Below are 15,314 nucleotides of genomic sequence, written 5' to 3'. Positions count from 1 at the left end.
TCAAGTTGGCCAGACTCACACAGGCAGAAATATTATCTCTCTGGCTTAATTTGAGTCAGTTCAACTCACATTTCACCAGGTACCCAGTGGCTGGTAAATGTGATAGGGGAACCTCCAAGACTGTTACAGAAATTTCCTGGTTCCCACTTGTCAGATCCAGATCTGTCCTCAGCTCAGCTTTGAACTTGGAGGTCTTCCATATTGCCTGGGGACACGGGCAGGAGCGAGGTCAAAAGCAGAAACTCATATAACTCGCCCACACCGGTTTAACTTCTTAGTAGCTGGGTGTCCTACAACAAGTTAACCTCCTTATGCCTCAGTTCCTCATTGCTAAAATGGTGACATGAGTAGTAACTACTTCATAGGATCCTCGTAAGGTTTAAGTGAGTTAACGTATGCTAAACAGTGTCTGGAACAAAGGAGTGCTATCTAAATACATGCTGTCACGATTAATATTATTATCATTAGTATGTCTGACGCTTTGTACTTGATGTTGATAGCGCCTGATCTTCCTAGTATAGAGTTATTGTTTATTTTATCCTTTATAAGTTCACTTAAAATATGGTTTAATTATAAAAGAAACGTTCGCTAGTAAAAACGTTCAAACCGTACACAAGTCAATCAAGTAAAACTCAAAAGGTTCCTTAACCTGTTGGTCTCACCCTCATTCTCAGTGGCAACCATTGTGAACTGCTGCACACGCATCCTGTCAGATACGTTCCATGCAGGGAGAAACACACGTAGACATACGTAGAGAGAAAGACGTAATACAGATGCATGTATCCTGCTGGTGTTTTATACAAAAAGCTATACTATACCTACTATTCTATGAGTCGCTTTTTTGACTTACTATTATTATTCTTATTGTGATATAGTTGGCACACAACATTGGATTCACCTTAGGGGTACAACATAATGATGTGATTTATGAATATACTGCAAAATGATTATTACCACAATAAGATTAGTTAACATCCATCACCACACACAGTTACACATTTCTTTCTTTTTTTTTTAAGCTCCCTGAGGAGCTCTTTTTTTTAAATTCATTTTTTGTTTGTTTTGTTTTGGGGGGGTGGGAATTAGGTTTATTTGTTTACTTATTTTTCATGGAGGTACTGGGGATCGAACCCAGGACCTCATGCATGCTAAGCACACACTTTGCCACTGAGCTATATCTTCCCCCCAACACACTTATTTTCTTATGATGAAAACTTTTAAGACCTACTCTCCTAAAAGCTTTCAAATATACAGTACACTGTGCCATACATTACACCCCCAGGACTTATTTATTGTATAACTGGAAGTTTGTACCTTTGGACTTAATACTATTTTGACATCTCAAAAATGTTTGCTTGGTATTCCCTACTCAAGGACATCTAAATTGATTCCAGTTTTTCATTGTTGTAAAACAACAACAACACAGTGCCTTTGTGCATTCGTGTGAGTATATCTGTCAAGAAATTCCCGAGAACAAAAGAGTTTGGTCATAGTCCACATGCATTATAGATAGAGCTGAAAAGTGCTCCAAAAAGCTTGTTTTCATGTATAGCGAATTTTCTGTCCCCACAGTACCTTTAAGGTTAAGTATTATCTTCCCCAAGCTGAGAGATTACAAACACAAGTCTTTGTTGTTTTTATTTTTATTGTGAGTGGGGCCTGAGAAGCTTTTGGGAAATGTCTCATTCATCTGCTTTTTTTTTTTTTCTTCTTTATGTGGTATCTTTTGTTTATGTCCTTCCAATATTTGAATGTGGCCTTTTCCTCAAGGGCCCCGGCTCTCTGTGTCCTGGGCCACCTCACATAGGGACTTCTGCTGTAGTTCAGTCTCCTTCTGATTTCTGATACCGGCCATTCAGTTGGCATCTTGGCCTGAATGTCCTGGTTCCAACTGCCCTTGTAAGTAGATGGGAGAGGGGCTCTGGTGGGCAGATTTGCACACACTCCTCCAAAAGGGTTAGGCGACAGAATGAAAAACTGTAGCCCTTCTTTTCCTAAGTCATGTCTCCTCCGTGAGGCAAAGGAATAGGTTATACAAACTTCTCCAAGTCGGTGTGGATCCTCACCCAGAGTCCAAGCTCTCCAATAGCACCACGTTTCCCGGTGAAAAACCATTACTTTGCAGAAAGCCCATCCAGCTCTCGGCCCTACTGCCATCCTGTGTCAGAGCGGAGTCCCTCTGGGAACGCTTGGGAGGGGCAGGGTCCCCCAGCCATGCTGCCCCAGCCTGGGGCCATCTACAGCTCACAGGCTTTACTCTGGCTAATACGTTTCCCACAGCTCCTGGCAGCCCCTCCCAGCAGCAACTGAAGCTTCGCAATACAGAAGAAATAACAGAGAAAGCGGAGGCCACAGAACCAAGCTCCAGCTTTTCAAAGCACATCTGTGGGCCACGATTTCGGTAGGTACAAAATTTGAAGAACTTGTTTTCAAGAACATAGACAAAGCCGTGTGTTTTGAGACAAGTGTGTGTAACACCCTCCAGAGGCCTCTTAAATGGTCCTTCACTGTTCCCTAAGAAGCAGCCTGGTTCAACCCACTCTGCCCTCCTCAGGCAAGCCGCTTCCCCCTCTCCCCACAGATGTTGCAAAACCTTGCTTTTCATCCACTTTAGGGAGTACCTGAACAGGAAGCTAGGGCACTTGGCAAAAGCAACAATTTCCCCTTTAGAACAAAGAGGCTCAGTTATAAATCCAGCTCTGAGAACACGCCGGCCCACCGACAGCTCTCCAGCCAGGTAAGCCATCTGACCTCTGAGAGAGACTTTGCATTACATCGCTCTCATCCCATCCATGACTCACGTCCAGTCCACCTGTGCCCTCCTTGCCACCACTGGGTCTGCACCAACCCTGCTCTCCATTTCTTCCAAACCCCAACTCAACACTCGCTTCTCTGGCCCTGCCCTTCTCTGAAGGTGCCCACCTTCCACATTTTCCTGGACACTGAAGTGTTCAGTTCCCACGGTAAAGGGCTCCTGTGCATCCAGGGAGTCACAGTGGCACAGTGAAACTCTCCAGGGCTTTGCCATCAGGCAGAGGTGCAGCTGAATCCCAGCTCTGGCATTAGCCAGCTATGACCTTGGCCAAGTTACTTAATAGTTTCCTCCATTGTCAGGTGGAGAATCACCGTTGCCTTGGAAAGCTGTTCCAATAATTAAATCAGATAATATATGTAAAGGGCTTAGCTCTGTGCCTGATTCATGCTATGAGATGAATTATTCTTAGCTTTCCCTTTATTTTCTGGTAGTTTCCTGTAATCCTTTTCTTTAAAATCCAAATTGTCCATCCCTTAGGATCAGAAACGAAGACCTATTTTTTTTTTGAATCCCATAAAAGTGCCTCACACAGGCTGTTTATGGATTAGTCAATAATTGTTTCTGAAATTACTGGACTATGTACATGATATTAAGGTAAAAGGTGAGAGGGGCATGTGAATCAGATTTAAAACTTGATGGCCTCAATAGAGTCAGCACAGGACTGGACAGAGCATGACAGTCAAGATACTAAAGAAAAATGCTCAAATTTGACCTAGAAAACCTGAGTTATAATAACCGTGGCACCCTCGGTAAAGCCATGCAACCTTGTGTCCTTATCAGTAAATAATGCTTAACAGTATCTGACCTGCCTCCCTTTCCAGGACATTTTGAGGATCAACTGCCATCATCTTTATGAAAACATTTTCAAACAGTAATAGAATATAAAAATGAAAGATCTGACAGCAGTTGGGTAAACGAAATTTCGTATGATTACTCAGGAAAGGCAGAAAGAGGCAGAGTGTTCCTCCTGGAAACTGCCCAGTGTCTGAGCACTGTCAGCATTCGTAGCCTTGAAATGTGTATCTAATCTGATCTCCCCTGGATGACAGAGGCTCAGGTTGTACTTCCTAAGACTGCTCAGAACCAGATCTGCTAGCTCTCTAAACTCTGCCCCTGTGCCTGCAGTGGCTAAAGCTAATTTCTAAAATATTAGGGGCTTTTGTGGGGAGCAAAGTCCAAGGACTTACCCAAAAATGTTCTCTGGGTCGACTACGTTTACAGAGAACGTAAAGGGCAGAGAATTCTTGAACTCCTATAGATTCAAATAAACCCCAGATTTACCTCTATACAAGTCCCATTTTCAGCACTTCTTAGATCATGTTGGTTTCTTTTCATTTGTTTTTGCTGCAAGGTTGTGGAAGTGTTTGACTCTTGACAACTGGGAATTGGGAAGAAGGTGGGAAATTACAAACCGATAGCTGCACTATGCATTTGTTTGCAAGAACCTAGTATAAAAACACCTCGTCTGGGGTTGAACCAGACCTAGAACATAAGATGTCTATTGATCTATTTCTATCACTAGTTTGGGCACTGGCGTAGGTTGATGGATCATGTGTGAAGCAGAAGGAAGGCCAGTGGGCTAGTTAACCATAAAAACTGATCTTGTAGCATTACATTTATTGTATGAGCAGGGATGGGAAGTCTTTGAAGCTCAGAGATATCATTCTATGAGACCATGAGATTGTATTAGATTACATACTGAAGACAGAACCTACCACATGCAAACTTCGCAGAGACATATAAAAATCCAGACCTCTAATTCAGTTTCTTACAGTGGGAGGTTTAAAGCCAAAGGCCAAATCCAGCCTGCACGAGTCTTTGTTTTGCTTGTCATTTATTTTATTTGTGGGGCTAAATAATATTTTACACAAATTTGAGCCAAAGTTTTTTTCCAACCTTATTGTGCTATAACTGACATATTACCTTGGGCAAGTTTCAGATGCACAACATGATAATTGGATATACGTATGTATTGTGAAATGATTACCACAGTAAGGTTAGTTAGCACATCCATCACTTCACATACTTATCTCTCTTTTTTTAATGGTAAGAACTTTTAAGATCTACTCTCTTAGTCTTAAGACCTACTTTCAAGTATACAGTACAGCACTGTGAACTATAGTCACCACACTATACATTAGATCCCTCAAACTTACTCATCTTATATCTGAAAGTTTGTACCTTTAACTACTAACTAATCTTCCCCATTCCTACCCCCAGACCCACCTGGCAACCACCAATCTACCCTCTGTTTCTATGCGTTTGTTTTTTTTAAGACTCCACGTATAAGTAAAATCATATAGTATTTGTCTCTCTCTGTTTGACTCATTTCACTTAGCATAATGCTCTCAATGGCCATCAATATTGTTGCAAATGGCAAGATTTCTTTTTTATGGCTGAATAATATGTCATTATATATAACTCACATTTTCTTTATCCATTCATTCATCAATGGACATTTAGGTTGTTTCTGTATCTTGGTTTTTGTGAATAATCCTGCAGTGAACATGGGGTGAAGCTATCTCTTTAAGATAGTGATTCCATTTCCTTTGGCTAATTACCCAGAAGTGGGATTTCTGGATTATGTGGCAGTTCTATGTTTCATTTTTTGAGGAACCTCCAACCTCCATACTGTTTTCCATAGTGGCTACACCTATTCCCACCAACAGTGCCCAAGGGTTCCCTTTTCTCCACATCCTCGCCAGCACTTGTTCATTCTTGTCTTTTTGATAATAGCCATTTTAACAGGTTGAGCCAAATTGTTTAAATCACTTAAAAGTATATTTCTTGATTGCCTTGGAAAATCAGAGGATCTGGTCCCTATACTTTCCCAAATGACAGCAATCACTGCCTGCTGCTGAGCAGTATGGCCCTTTACAGGAAGCTCTCCCAATGTGCATGTCTCTCACCACTGGTTAATACCCCACATTGGGATCATGTACCATGGCACTGGCAGACAAGTATCTCTTCTACACTTATGCCTCTATCAAAACATGGAAAAATTAATAGAAAACAGAGGGCAGAGCATTTTAAGAAAATTGAAAGAGGACACATTTCCCTTTGGAGATGAAGAATAAACATCGAGCTTTAATTTATACATTTATACAGCACCACCACCATCATCATCCTACTGTCATAAGCTTCTCCCTTCCCCAAAGCAAAATCACAATAACTTCGGCCTTGAAAAGATTTCAGAACTCACTGGTTATAATGGACTCTTTGTGACAGAATCTAAGTTCACTCTAAACAGATTCTAGTGGGAAAAAAAATTTTCTCTTAAGAGGAAAAAAAAAAAAAAAGAAAAAGAAGAAAAAAGAAAGAAATCTCCAACCAGCCCAAAACAAATCTTTCAGTTGCCTGTCTTTCTGTAAAGAAAATAAATGGCAATAAAGTGTTTCTGCATTTGTGTAAAAACAGGACTCCCTTGCTCTAACTGTAATCTATAACTGCTTTTACTCAGGGGCATTGGTGCTAGTAACACTGAAAGAAATAGCCATGGGTTTATTTGTGCTTTTTTTTTAACCTTTCAGAAAGCCTGTGGGACAGAGTTTAAAACATAGCAGTGTTAGGGCTGCCAAAGACTCTCTCTTTGGAAGAGAGGTTGATCCTCTTGAGGGTTTCCCTTTCAAAATGATTGTAAAGGCCTTCACTCAGAGGACCACGGATGTGAAATCTGAGTTTCAATCAACTGAAGCTTAAAATGTGGTTGAGGGTGGCAGGGTGGCCCAGCGGAGAGAGGACATGATGTGGAGTTTGTCAATTGTACGTCTGAATTTCAACCCTTCCATTCAAAATTGATGGGACCCTGGGTGGGCTTCTTTATTCCTCTGTGTTCCAGGTCCCTATTTATGAAACTTGGATGACTTCTGCGTCACAGAGTTGATGCGAATATTGCCGGAGGAAACATTAATTGGCCCATTACAGGCACACTCAAGTGCTGGTTCTTTCTGTTGTTGTTTCGTTTACATACAATAATGGTTAGCTCCCAGGGACTAGAATGTTTGCTATTTGCTAGATCAGTGCCCTTTAACCTGAATTCCAGTTTCCTTGGCTTTTCAAGTTGCTCTAGTCCTTTCCCCAAATTTGAATGCACTAGAGCAGGGGTCATCCCTTTTTTCTGTAAAGAGCCAAGTTGGAAATATTTTTATATTTTTGATCACCTCTACTGTCAAAGTATTCAAATGTCAGAGGGCTCTATAGTCAGTCAGATTCAACTCTGCCTGCCATTGTAATGTGAAAATAGCCACAGATAATATGTAAACAAATGTCTGTGTCTGTGTTCCAATAAAACTTTATTTACAAAAAGCAAACAGCTGGACCAGGGTCAATAGTTTGCCAACATTCAAACTTGGCTATGCGCTATCTTATCTACATCAGAACCCCCTTGACGAAATGTACATTTTTAGGCCCTCCGAAAGACTAGAATAGTCAGGATCTTTTTGGAGTGGGGCTTGGGCTTCTGCATTATTATCCCCAACTCTACTTTGAAAAAAAAAAAGTATTAAACATATGAATAATTTGAAAGACTTCTACAACGAATCCCCATTTATCTTTCACTAGATTCACTTATTGTTAATTTTGCCACATTTTCATCATAGATCTCTTTCTCTTTCTCTTTTTCTCTCTCTGTATCTGAAAGTCAGTTGATACTTTGCCACATTTTCTTGGTAATTCTTCTCTTCTCTCCATTTGAAAGTCAGTTAAAGACATCATTTCACCCCTAAGCACATCAGTACGTATCTTCTAAGAAGAAATACTTTCTATAACAATAATATTATCTCACCTAAGGAACTTAATTAACATGGGTGCAGTTATATTATCAAATATACAGTCTGTATTTAAACGTCTTCAACGGCCACAAAAAAATGTCCTGGTAGTTTTTCTTTGATGATCAAATCCAAGATCTTGCATTTTATTTGGTTTTCATGTCACTTTAGCTTCCTTTCTTTTAGAAAATTCCACCCTATTTTTTGTCTTCTGTGACTTGGCATTTTTGAGGAGCCCAAGCCACTTGTTTTATAGAACCCCTGCCATCTGGATCTGCCTGTTTCCCCACGTCTAGATATTTAGATGGTTGATTGGATCAAGCATCTATGTGGTGATCTGTGCACCTTTACTGAAATATACTCTAAGGACAAAATGAACTGCAAAGAAATCTTGAACTTACTAAGTAGGTTTGTTGTTGGTACTGCTATCCGAATAGTAATAATAATTCTGAAACATCTTCTTTCTATATTGCAGGACACACCAAAATAAATAAATACATTGACATTTATGAAAACCAGATTTCTCACATATTGGGAGACACAAATATGGAATAAGGAAAAGTAAGGAAGTACCTTATGGTATAGGGTTTGAAATGAGAATATGAGTATAAACTCTATTTACTTATTCTATAAACAAGAACACCTAGTCCCCAGATCTCGGTTTTGAAAAAACATTTCAAATGGAAAGAAACCAGGGCTCCTTATGGAATGGCTGATCCCAGGAGCTGGGCAGATAAAATGCAGGTTGATCCTGGAACAGCTTGTTATGTCAGAAAGTAAAAAAAAAAAAAAAGAGAGAGAGAGAAGAAAAGAAGAAAGAAAAGAAAAATGCTTAAAGACAATGGGACCTGTTGAAAGAATACAGGAGTCAGCTTGAGGAGGCTCATACTGCCCAAACTGGGTATATTTAAGAAGACAAAAGAAAGATAACAATGAATTATAGCATGTTAGATAAGAATCTATGTCATAGTGAAATTAAAAATCAATAGCAACAAAAATAACTGTATATAGAAGAAGGTTCCTCACTGCGAATGTACGCCTGCTAATAAATGTGGAAAGAATGATTGAATTCAATATCTGCCTTTTTAACATGTTTCCCAGGTGGTTCCAATTTCCTCCAACCTTTGGGAACACGACTAGGTGTTCTGTTGAAACTGTTCTATTTTATAATAGTCATGAACTCTTAAACCTAGGCCCAGCCCTGGAGAAACTAATACTTAACAGAAATATATGAAAAATTAAAATTCTAGTCTATCTGCAACAATTTAAAATGCTTCTGAAACAGTTTTTTTCTTGCTCTTTAACATATCAGTCATCCTGACTGCTCCTGAAACCTGCCTTTCTATTCTAGCCTGGTCCTGGGAGAACTCCCTCCTGCTAACTTCCGCCACAGTCCCCCGCCCCTGCGATGCAAAGTCTTTACACCCATGGACATGGGAGAAGGACGCAGCTGCTTGGGACTGCCTCCAGGCTCAGCCTCTTGCTTGCTCTAGTTTTTTGTCCCTTCACCAGGCAGACCACAGCTTTCAACTGCCAACTTGGAGTTTAGTCCAGGGGATACTGCATGTAAATACAGTGCCTTGTGATGCCTCAGAGGGCTTGAATTTTCATTTCAGAAGTAGGGCAGTAGCCCTTTGCCTTTAAATACGTCTTCTGCCTCTGGGCTTCCAAGTTTGGCAGTTAATTGGGGCTATTTTTGTAAAGTTCTAGTTTAATTATGCAGAGAAGCAATTCAAAAGTTAGCATATAGTTATTAATTTCTCTCCCCATAATCACTTTTCCTTTGCTCCCATATTCAAATCGATGGCTAGACCCTATCAATTCCACTTTAAATATTTTTCCAGCATCATCCTTTGACTTTTCACTTCCTTGCTATCATATTTTAAAGTTGTGTATGGAAGAATCTTTGATTTCTTATTCCTCTTCACTTTTGCCCCAGAATATCTTCTATATCTACTTAGGTGAAATTGCTAAAATTTGTAGTATGTGGTGGGCTGTATCTTACCTACTAGGATTTCAAAGAGCCATTTTGTTCAACATGTCTTTCATAAGGGACCTCACCTATTATTCCACAGTTAAAAAAAAAAGAATCAAAGATATAAAATCCCTTAGGAGAAGTGACTTACATTTTTATCATATATATTACAAGACTGGATAAGGTTTGTTTCAGCAGCAGTATTTATGGAGAATGGGTGGAATTCAATAAGAAAAGGTGGAGGATAAACATCTAACTACTTCACAGTTCTGCCTTGGGCTAGCCCTGCTCCCAAAAAAGTCACCACTACAACATTCTAAACACAGTGAGCAATCAAGTAACTCACCTGACTGGCTGGCTGGCTGAGAGTCTGGGCGGTGGTCTGTGGAGTTAACCAAGGATCCACCCAGCTGAATACCAGCTGTAAGCAATAGAGGGCGTTGGTCAATCCACTTGAATCTGATGCTGTACCTACAAGCCTACCGGGGCACAGCAGAGAAGAAAGAATCTGCTCAGCCTTCTGTTCATGTGTCATCCCCAGTCTCGGCGCTTCATCTTTAAAATAAGAATCACTAACCCACAATTATGACTTGGAATCTGGAATCTGGCTACTTCCCCATTCATTTCACACTCAGTACTGCAGCCGCCTCGGTCTCCCCACATACTCTTTGTGTATGTGTCTGTCTTCCTGTCTTAAATATCTTGCATCCTTGGGTGGGCCCGCCCCTGGGCCCGCCCCCCCCCCCACCTCCCTCAGATCTTTACTAGCATCGTCGGTACTCAGTAAGCATTTAGTCAACATGGATTTACACGGGTGGGCCTCACCTTAGGAGTTCTGCATTTTAAGCTCCCCTCCTGCTCCTCTCTCATTCTGTTCTCTTTCATCCCCCCAGATATCAAGGAGCATTCCACTTCCTCTTCACCATTTACCTTGTATCCAAACTCCATCCTGTAACTGGATAAGTCCTCCTAAAGATGTTTCATCTGCTCTTTAGGAAACAGTGTCAAAAGTACAATGATCGTATTTTCCAAACATAAACACTGGAGCATGTGTTCTAACCAGTAAAAATTTGCTCAGTCAGTATTAGGAAGTAATATAATCTTTGGTTATCTGTGGGGGATTGGTTCCAGGACCCCCACGGACACCAAAATCCACAGATGCTTGAGTCACTTACATAAAATAGCATTGGGCGGCAAGTATCCACAGATTCCACGTGTGTGGATTTAACCAACTGCCACTATAGAGGGCTGGCTGTATCTGAAATTGAATCTCAGACAGTCACTGACTCACAGAGGCTCTCCTTACCAGTGGCCACCCCCAGAGGTCCCCGGCTCTAGTCACTCTAGACCTGATTGCTCTGTTTTATTTTCTTTCTGGCATTTACTTCTCCAAGTAAGTATCTTAGGTTTGCAGTCTTGCCAGATCTCCACCCTACGGCCCACCACAACGGAATGTCATAGGGCACATCTTGTCCTTCGTCTGCTCCCATATCACAGCACCCAGGACAGTGCCTGGGACCTGACTTTGTGGAATGAGTGATGACCACTGCCCCTCTGCCACATGCTGCTGCTGCTCCATCATTATCCTCCTCTCTGTGGAGCTAAAGATTTTGTGACCTGCTGTTGCAAGTCTAAGTCCACCCAAACATCTGTAGGCAAAGAGGCACACACAGGCAGATTCCTCTTTTGGCTGGGCCGAAACGGAAGCCAAAAGTTTAGGACAGAAGAAGGAAACAGAACAGGAGACAGAACTAAAGTAAAAGAAATCCGTTTAAAAAAAAGAAGGGGACTTCAGGTGTGACTTCTGGAATGCTCAAGTTGGACTGGTAGTCATGACACCCCAGGTGTGGTGGCCCTGGATCTTTCACGGCTTTACTCTGAGCTTCCAATGCTACACTCATAAAATGAGGAGGCTAGAAGGCTTTTCAGAGCTGTCTAGTGACCATTCTTCAAAAGGGGAAACCCAAGAGAATATAATCTGTCCTAACTGTAAATAGTACAGGTCTACAGTGCAGCCGTCCCATCCAGAACTAAGGAGTGAGGTAAATAAAGCTCACCTTTCAGAGTCAGCATTTCCAATCACAGGTCAGACATGCAGAGCTGTCTAAGGGAGCAGACAAGGCTTCCAGGCCAGGGAGACCACAAGCCTTCAGTTTCAACCTGAAAACAAGTCTAAAGAAAAGAATGTGTCAATTAGGGGAGGACAGGGTGTCCTCTAACCTTGGAAAGAAGGAGAGGCCAGAGAAATAATGGCTGGCTGCATCCTTCTAAAGCTCTCTAGGGGAAGGGTCCTTACCCTCCGTTCTTCCTTCTCAACCGAAAGGCTGGCCTCTGTGCGAGATGAACACTGTAGCTAAAAGGTCCTGAGCATTTTTAGGAGTCCAGATTTTTTACAGCTGGGTTCGTATCCTGACTCTGCCGTTTATTAGCTACATGATCAGGGTAAGTTTTTAAACCTGTATCTCCAGTTTTCTACCTGTGAAACAGGAGTGATAAAAAGTTACGTATCCCCAAGAATTACTGGGAGGATTAAGTTAGTACTCGTAAAGCACTTAGCATAGGAGCTGTTATTCTAATTCCATTGGCAAACCCGTTTCTGGCTAACATGCATGCCTCAGGCCTAATATTACTGGATATTTGTCTCTCTTCCTTCTGACTCCACTTTCAACGAGCAACCTGCTCCTTCCCATGTAGGTTAGCTTACCCGGAAAAAATGTGCTTATCACAGAGATTCTGAGAAATTCCAATTCCAGAGCCTGCGATTTCTTATGGCAAATCAATAAATTATTTCTAGTTATGCCTGGGCCTCTGACATTGCTTGACCACAGAGGCAAGATACAGGTGTGATGTGAATGGAGGATTTCAGTCCGGGACAGATCTGTTTTGATTTCTAAATCATCACACTGGCGTTCTGTTGCCTATCTCCACCTCTGTGCGATGGGGTCAGAATGCAGATACTCGGGCTCTGGTTTTCCTGAAGAGTATTAAGCGTGAGTCCTCAGGCTCCAAAGCAGAAGACAGCCCCAGCTGGCTTTCCCACCCAGCAGTGGTGCTGCTCATATCAGCTTGCAGTCTGATCCTGGTGCTGCTGTCCCCGCCGTGGGTGTCTTCATGTGACAGAATTAAGAGTTTTTTGAACCCTGGTGAGTTAGAAATACAGGAAATAAGGATGCTTATGAACAGAAGTACTATTCCAAGTGTTCCCCCTTGACCTACCTGCAGTCACTTCCCTTCCTCAAAAAAAAAAAAAAAAAAAAAAGAAAGAAAGAAAAAGAAAAGGAGAGTCCAAATGTTTTCATTTCATTCTGGTACCCTGCCTGGAATACCAGCCACACTATGGGGATTGGTCTGGGTTTTTAAATATTCTCAGTTAAAAGTGTGAGTTATTCTGGAAGGGTTGGAGAACTTTCAGTGATGATACACATCAGTGGGAACGTGTTCAATAACATTTCTTTCCTTCTGACACCTTGCTGGGTTAAGTTTACCTTTCGGAATTCTTAGCTTTGTGAATTTTGTTTTATTTTGTTCTGTTTCTGGAGAGAAGGCAAAGAGAGGTGGGAAAGGGAAGTAGATGAGAACTGTGAAACACTTTCAGAGCTCCGTGAGACCTGCATAGGGTCGGGGAGAACTTGAGAAGTTTAAGGACCAGAAGATTTCAGGTTTATTAAAGATACAGGTTAAGTTGGCATTACCCGATTGGCCTAGGAAGGTAACCAATGATTATAATGTTGTTTCCCAGGGAAAAACAGAGCTTGAGCTCCAAATAAGTCACTGGTAAAGGAACTTTTGAGATACAATTCATTGCACCTGGCTTCTTAAGTGCTGCACTTTCTATATTGGATCTTGGGAAGGAGAAAGCCCCCGAAAGCATTTGGTGTGGCACTGGGGTTAAAAAAAAAGATAGGTCAGAAGCAGAGAGTATATAATGTGTTAGAGCTCAAAGAACATTTGTCCCTGGGGTCTGGGGCAGGCAGTGACCTGCTACAAACCCCAGCCAGCAGAGCCACCTCTCCAGACACCGGGCAGAAAGAAGCCCTGCATTTAGACAGAGGAAGTTTCTCCCGCACTGGGTATGCTGACGTTTCATTCAGGGTTCTTGGGACAGCCCTCCTTCGGGACTCTAGGAAACCCAGAGCCTCCGTCTGAGTCTACCTGAGAGTCCTTGCGGAAAGGAGAGACAGGTAAGAACTCGGCAGCAGAAGCCAAGACTTGGCTGGAGGAAGCCAGAGTGAGGAGGCTTGCATCTAGATATACAACAGGGTTGGGGGTTAGGACTCAGGGACGGTTTAACACAGGGTGTGGAAGGGAAGGGGGCTTGGGTGTATCCAGAGGGGAGACCAAGGCAGGACACGCAGACCGCGCCAAGGTGCCGTGCGGGCTCCGGCGCAGAAGGGCGAGAGGAGAGAGGGCTGGGGCGGGGTGGAGAGCGAAGCTGTCCCTGCGGCGACGTGCGCCCGGAGGAGGGAGGCGGGGAGGGTCTGGGCGGGCGCGCGGCGTGTGACCGCCGAGGCTGCGGCGGCTGGAACAGGTGAGCGGCAGCCCGGCGGCGGCGGCGGCGGCGGGTCCCCGCCCTTCCCCGGGAGCGGCGCTCCCCCTCGACCCTCCCCCGCGCTTATCCGTTCCGCGGCTTCCCCTGGGTTTGGGGTTTTGCAACCGGCAGCTGGCTGTTTTATTTTCCCCCACCCCTGTTTCTGTCTCTCCTTCTTCTTTTAGGTTGCTCCACCCCGGCCAGGATCAGGCCAGGGGAACCGGCCTGACTGCGGCTGCCAACTCGCGCCGGGCGCGTCGGCGGACTCCCGGCGTGGAGTCCCGCGTCCCGCCTTCTCCCTGCGGGGCGCGCTCTCCCCGCTCCCCCTACAACCCTTCCCCACTTTTCCCCCTTTTGCAATCACATGGCATTTTAAGAATGCCGGAAAGATGGCGGTAGCGGCGGCGGCGGCAGCGGCGGCGGGGCCGGCCGGCGGCGGAGGCGGCCGGGCGCAGCGGAGCGGGCTGCTGGAAGTTTTGGTGCGGGATCGCTGGCACAAAGTTCTGGTGAACTTGAGCGAGGACGCCCTGGTTCTGAGCTGTGAGGAGGGCGCTGCGGCGTCCAACGGCCTCGGGACCGCCACCAATGGCTCGTTCTGCAGGGGCGCCGGCGGCGCGCAGCCCCCGGACTCGCCCGCCGGGGTCCGCACCGCCTTCACCGACCTGCCCGAGCAGGTGCCCGAGTCCATCTCGAACCAGAAGCGTGGCGTGAAGGTGCTGAAGCAGGAGCTGGGCGGGCTGGGCATCAGCATCAAGGGGGGCAAGGAGAACAAGATGCCCATCCTCATCAGCAAGATTTTCAAGGGGCTGGCGGCGGACCAGACCCAGGCCCTGTACGTGGGCGACGCCATCCTGTCAGTGAACGGGGCCGACCTGCGGGACGCCACCCACGACGAGGCGGTGCAGGCGCTGAAGCGCGCTGGCAAGGAAGTGCTGCTGGAAGGTGAGGGGTTAACGCCACGGGGGCCGCTCGGGAGACGCGCGCCTCCCCCCTCCCCTCCCGCCCGCGCGCCGTCACCCCCCAGGGAGTCGCCGTGCGCGGGTGGCGGAGTTTTGACAACTTTCACCCACCTGGGGGCAACTTGTCCCCACCTGAGAGTCGTCCCAGGCGTTGACCCAGCGAGGGTGCAGGAAAAGGCCAGGCGAGCGGGGTCTGAGCTCCCTCCCTGTGCCGAGCACGGGGTCGCGTGCGTGGTGCACGTTGCCTCGCAATCCGCGCAAAATCCGAGAG

At 44.5% G+C, this 15,314-nt stretch overlaps 1 protein-coding gene and 1 long non-coding RNA gene across 5 annotated transcripts in view; one reads left to right on the top strand and one right to left on the bottom strand.

Moving 5' to 3' along the window:
- Window positions 1–12,776, bottom strand: part of LOC116285618 (uncharacterized) — a 37,218-nt gene extending 24,442 nt beyond the window's left edge. Inside the window, exons 1-4 of one of the 2 annotated variants that reach the window (XR_012064187.1) lie at window positions 12,261–12,776; window positions 11,853–12,032; window positions 11,614–11,728; window positions 9,903–10,035 (exon numbers count right to left, since the gene is read on the bottom strand). This is a non-coding gene — a long non-coding RNA (uncharacterized lncRNA). Of the gene's footprint in view, window positions 1–9,902; window positions 10,036–10,518; window positions 11,729–11,852; window positions 12,033–12,260 lie in introns of those variants that run through there. The other variant, XR_012064186.1, reaches the window with a different exon arrangement.
- An 815-nt stretch (window positions 12,777–13,591) lies between these two features.
- SNTB1 (syntrophin beta 1) overlaps window positions 13,592–15,314 on the top strand; it is a 199,249-nt gene continuing 197,526 nt past the window's right edge. The window contains exons 1-2 of one of the 3 annotated variants that reach the window (XM_072949659.1): window positions 13,592–13,737; window positions 14,270–15,026. In XM_072949659.1, coding sequence (XP_072805760.1) covers window positions 14,474–15,026 — 553 coding nt within the window. In that variant the 5' untranslated portion in view covers window positions 13,592–13,737; window positions 14,270–14,473. The other 2 variants (XM_072949658.1, XM_006211420.3) reach the window with 2 other exon arrangements.

This window comes from Vicugna pacos, chromosome 25 (assembly GCF_048564905.1).
Source record: "Vicugna pacos chromosome 25, VicPac4, whole genome shotgun sequence".
NCBI lineage: Eukaryota > Metazoa > Chordata > Mammalia > Artiodactyla > Camelidae > Vicugna > Vicugna pacos.
The sequence above is the reverse complement of the archived record's forward strand: the minus strand, read 5'-3'. Positions and strand labels throughout refer to the sequence as shown.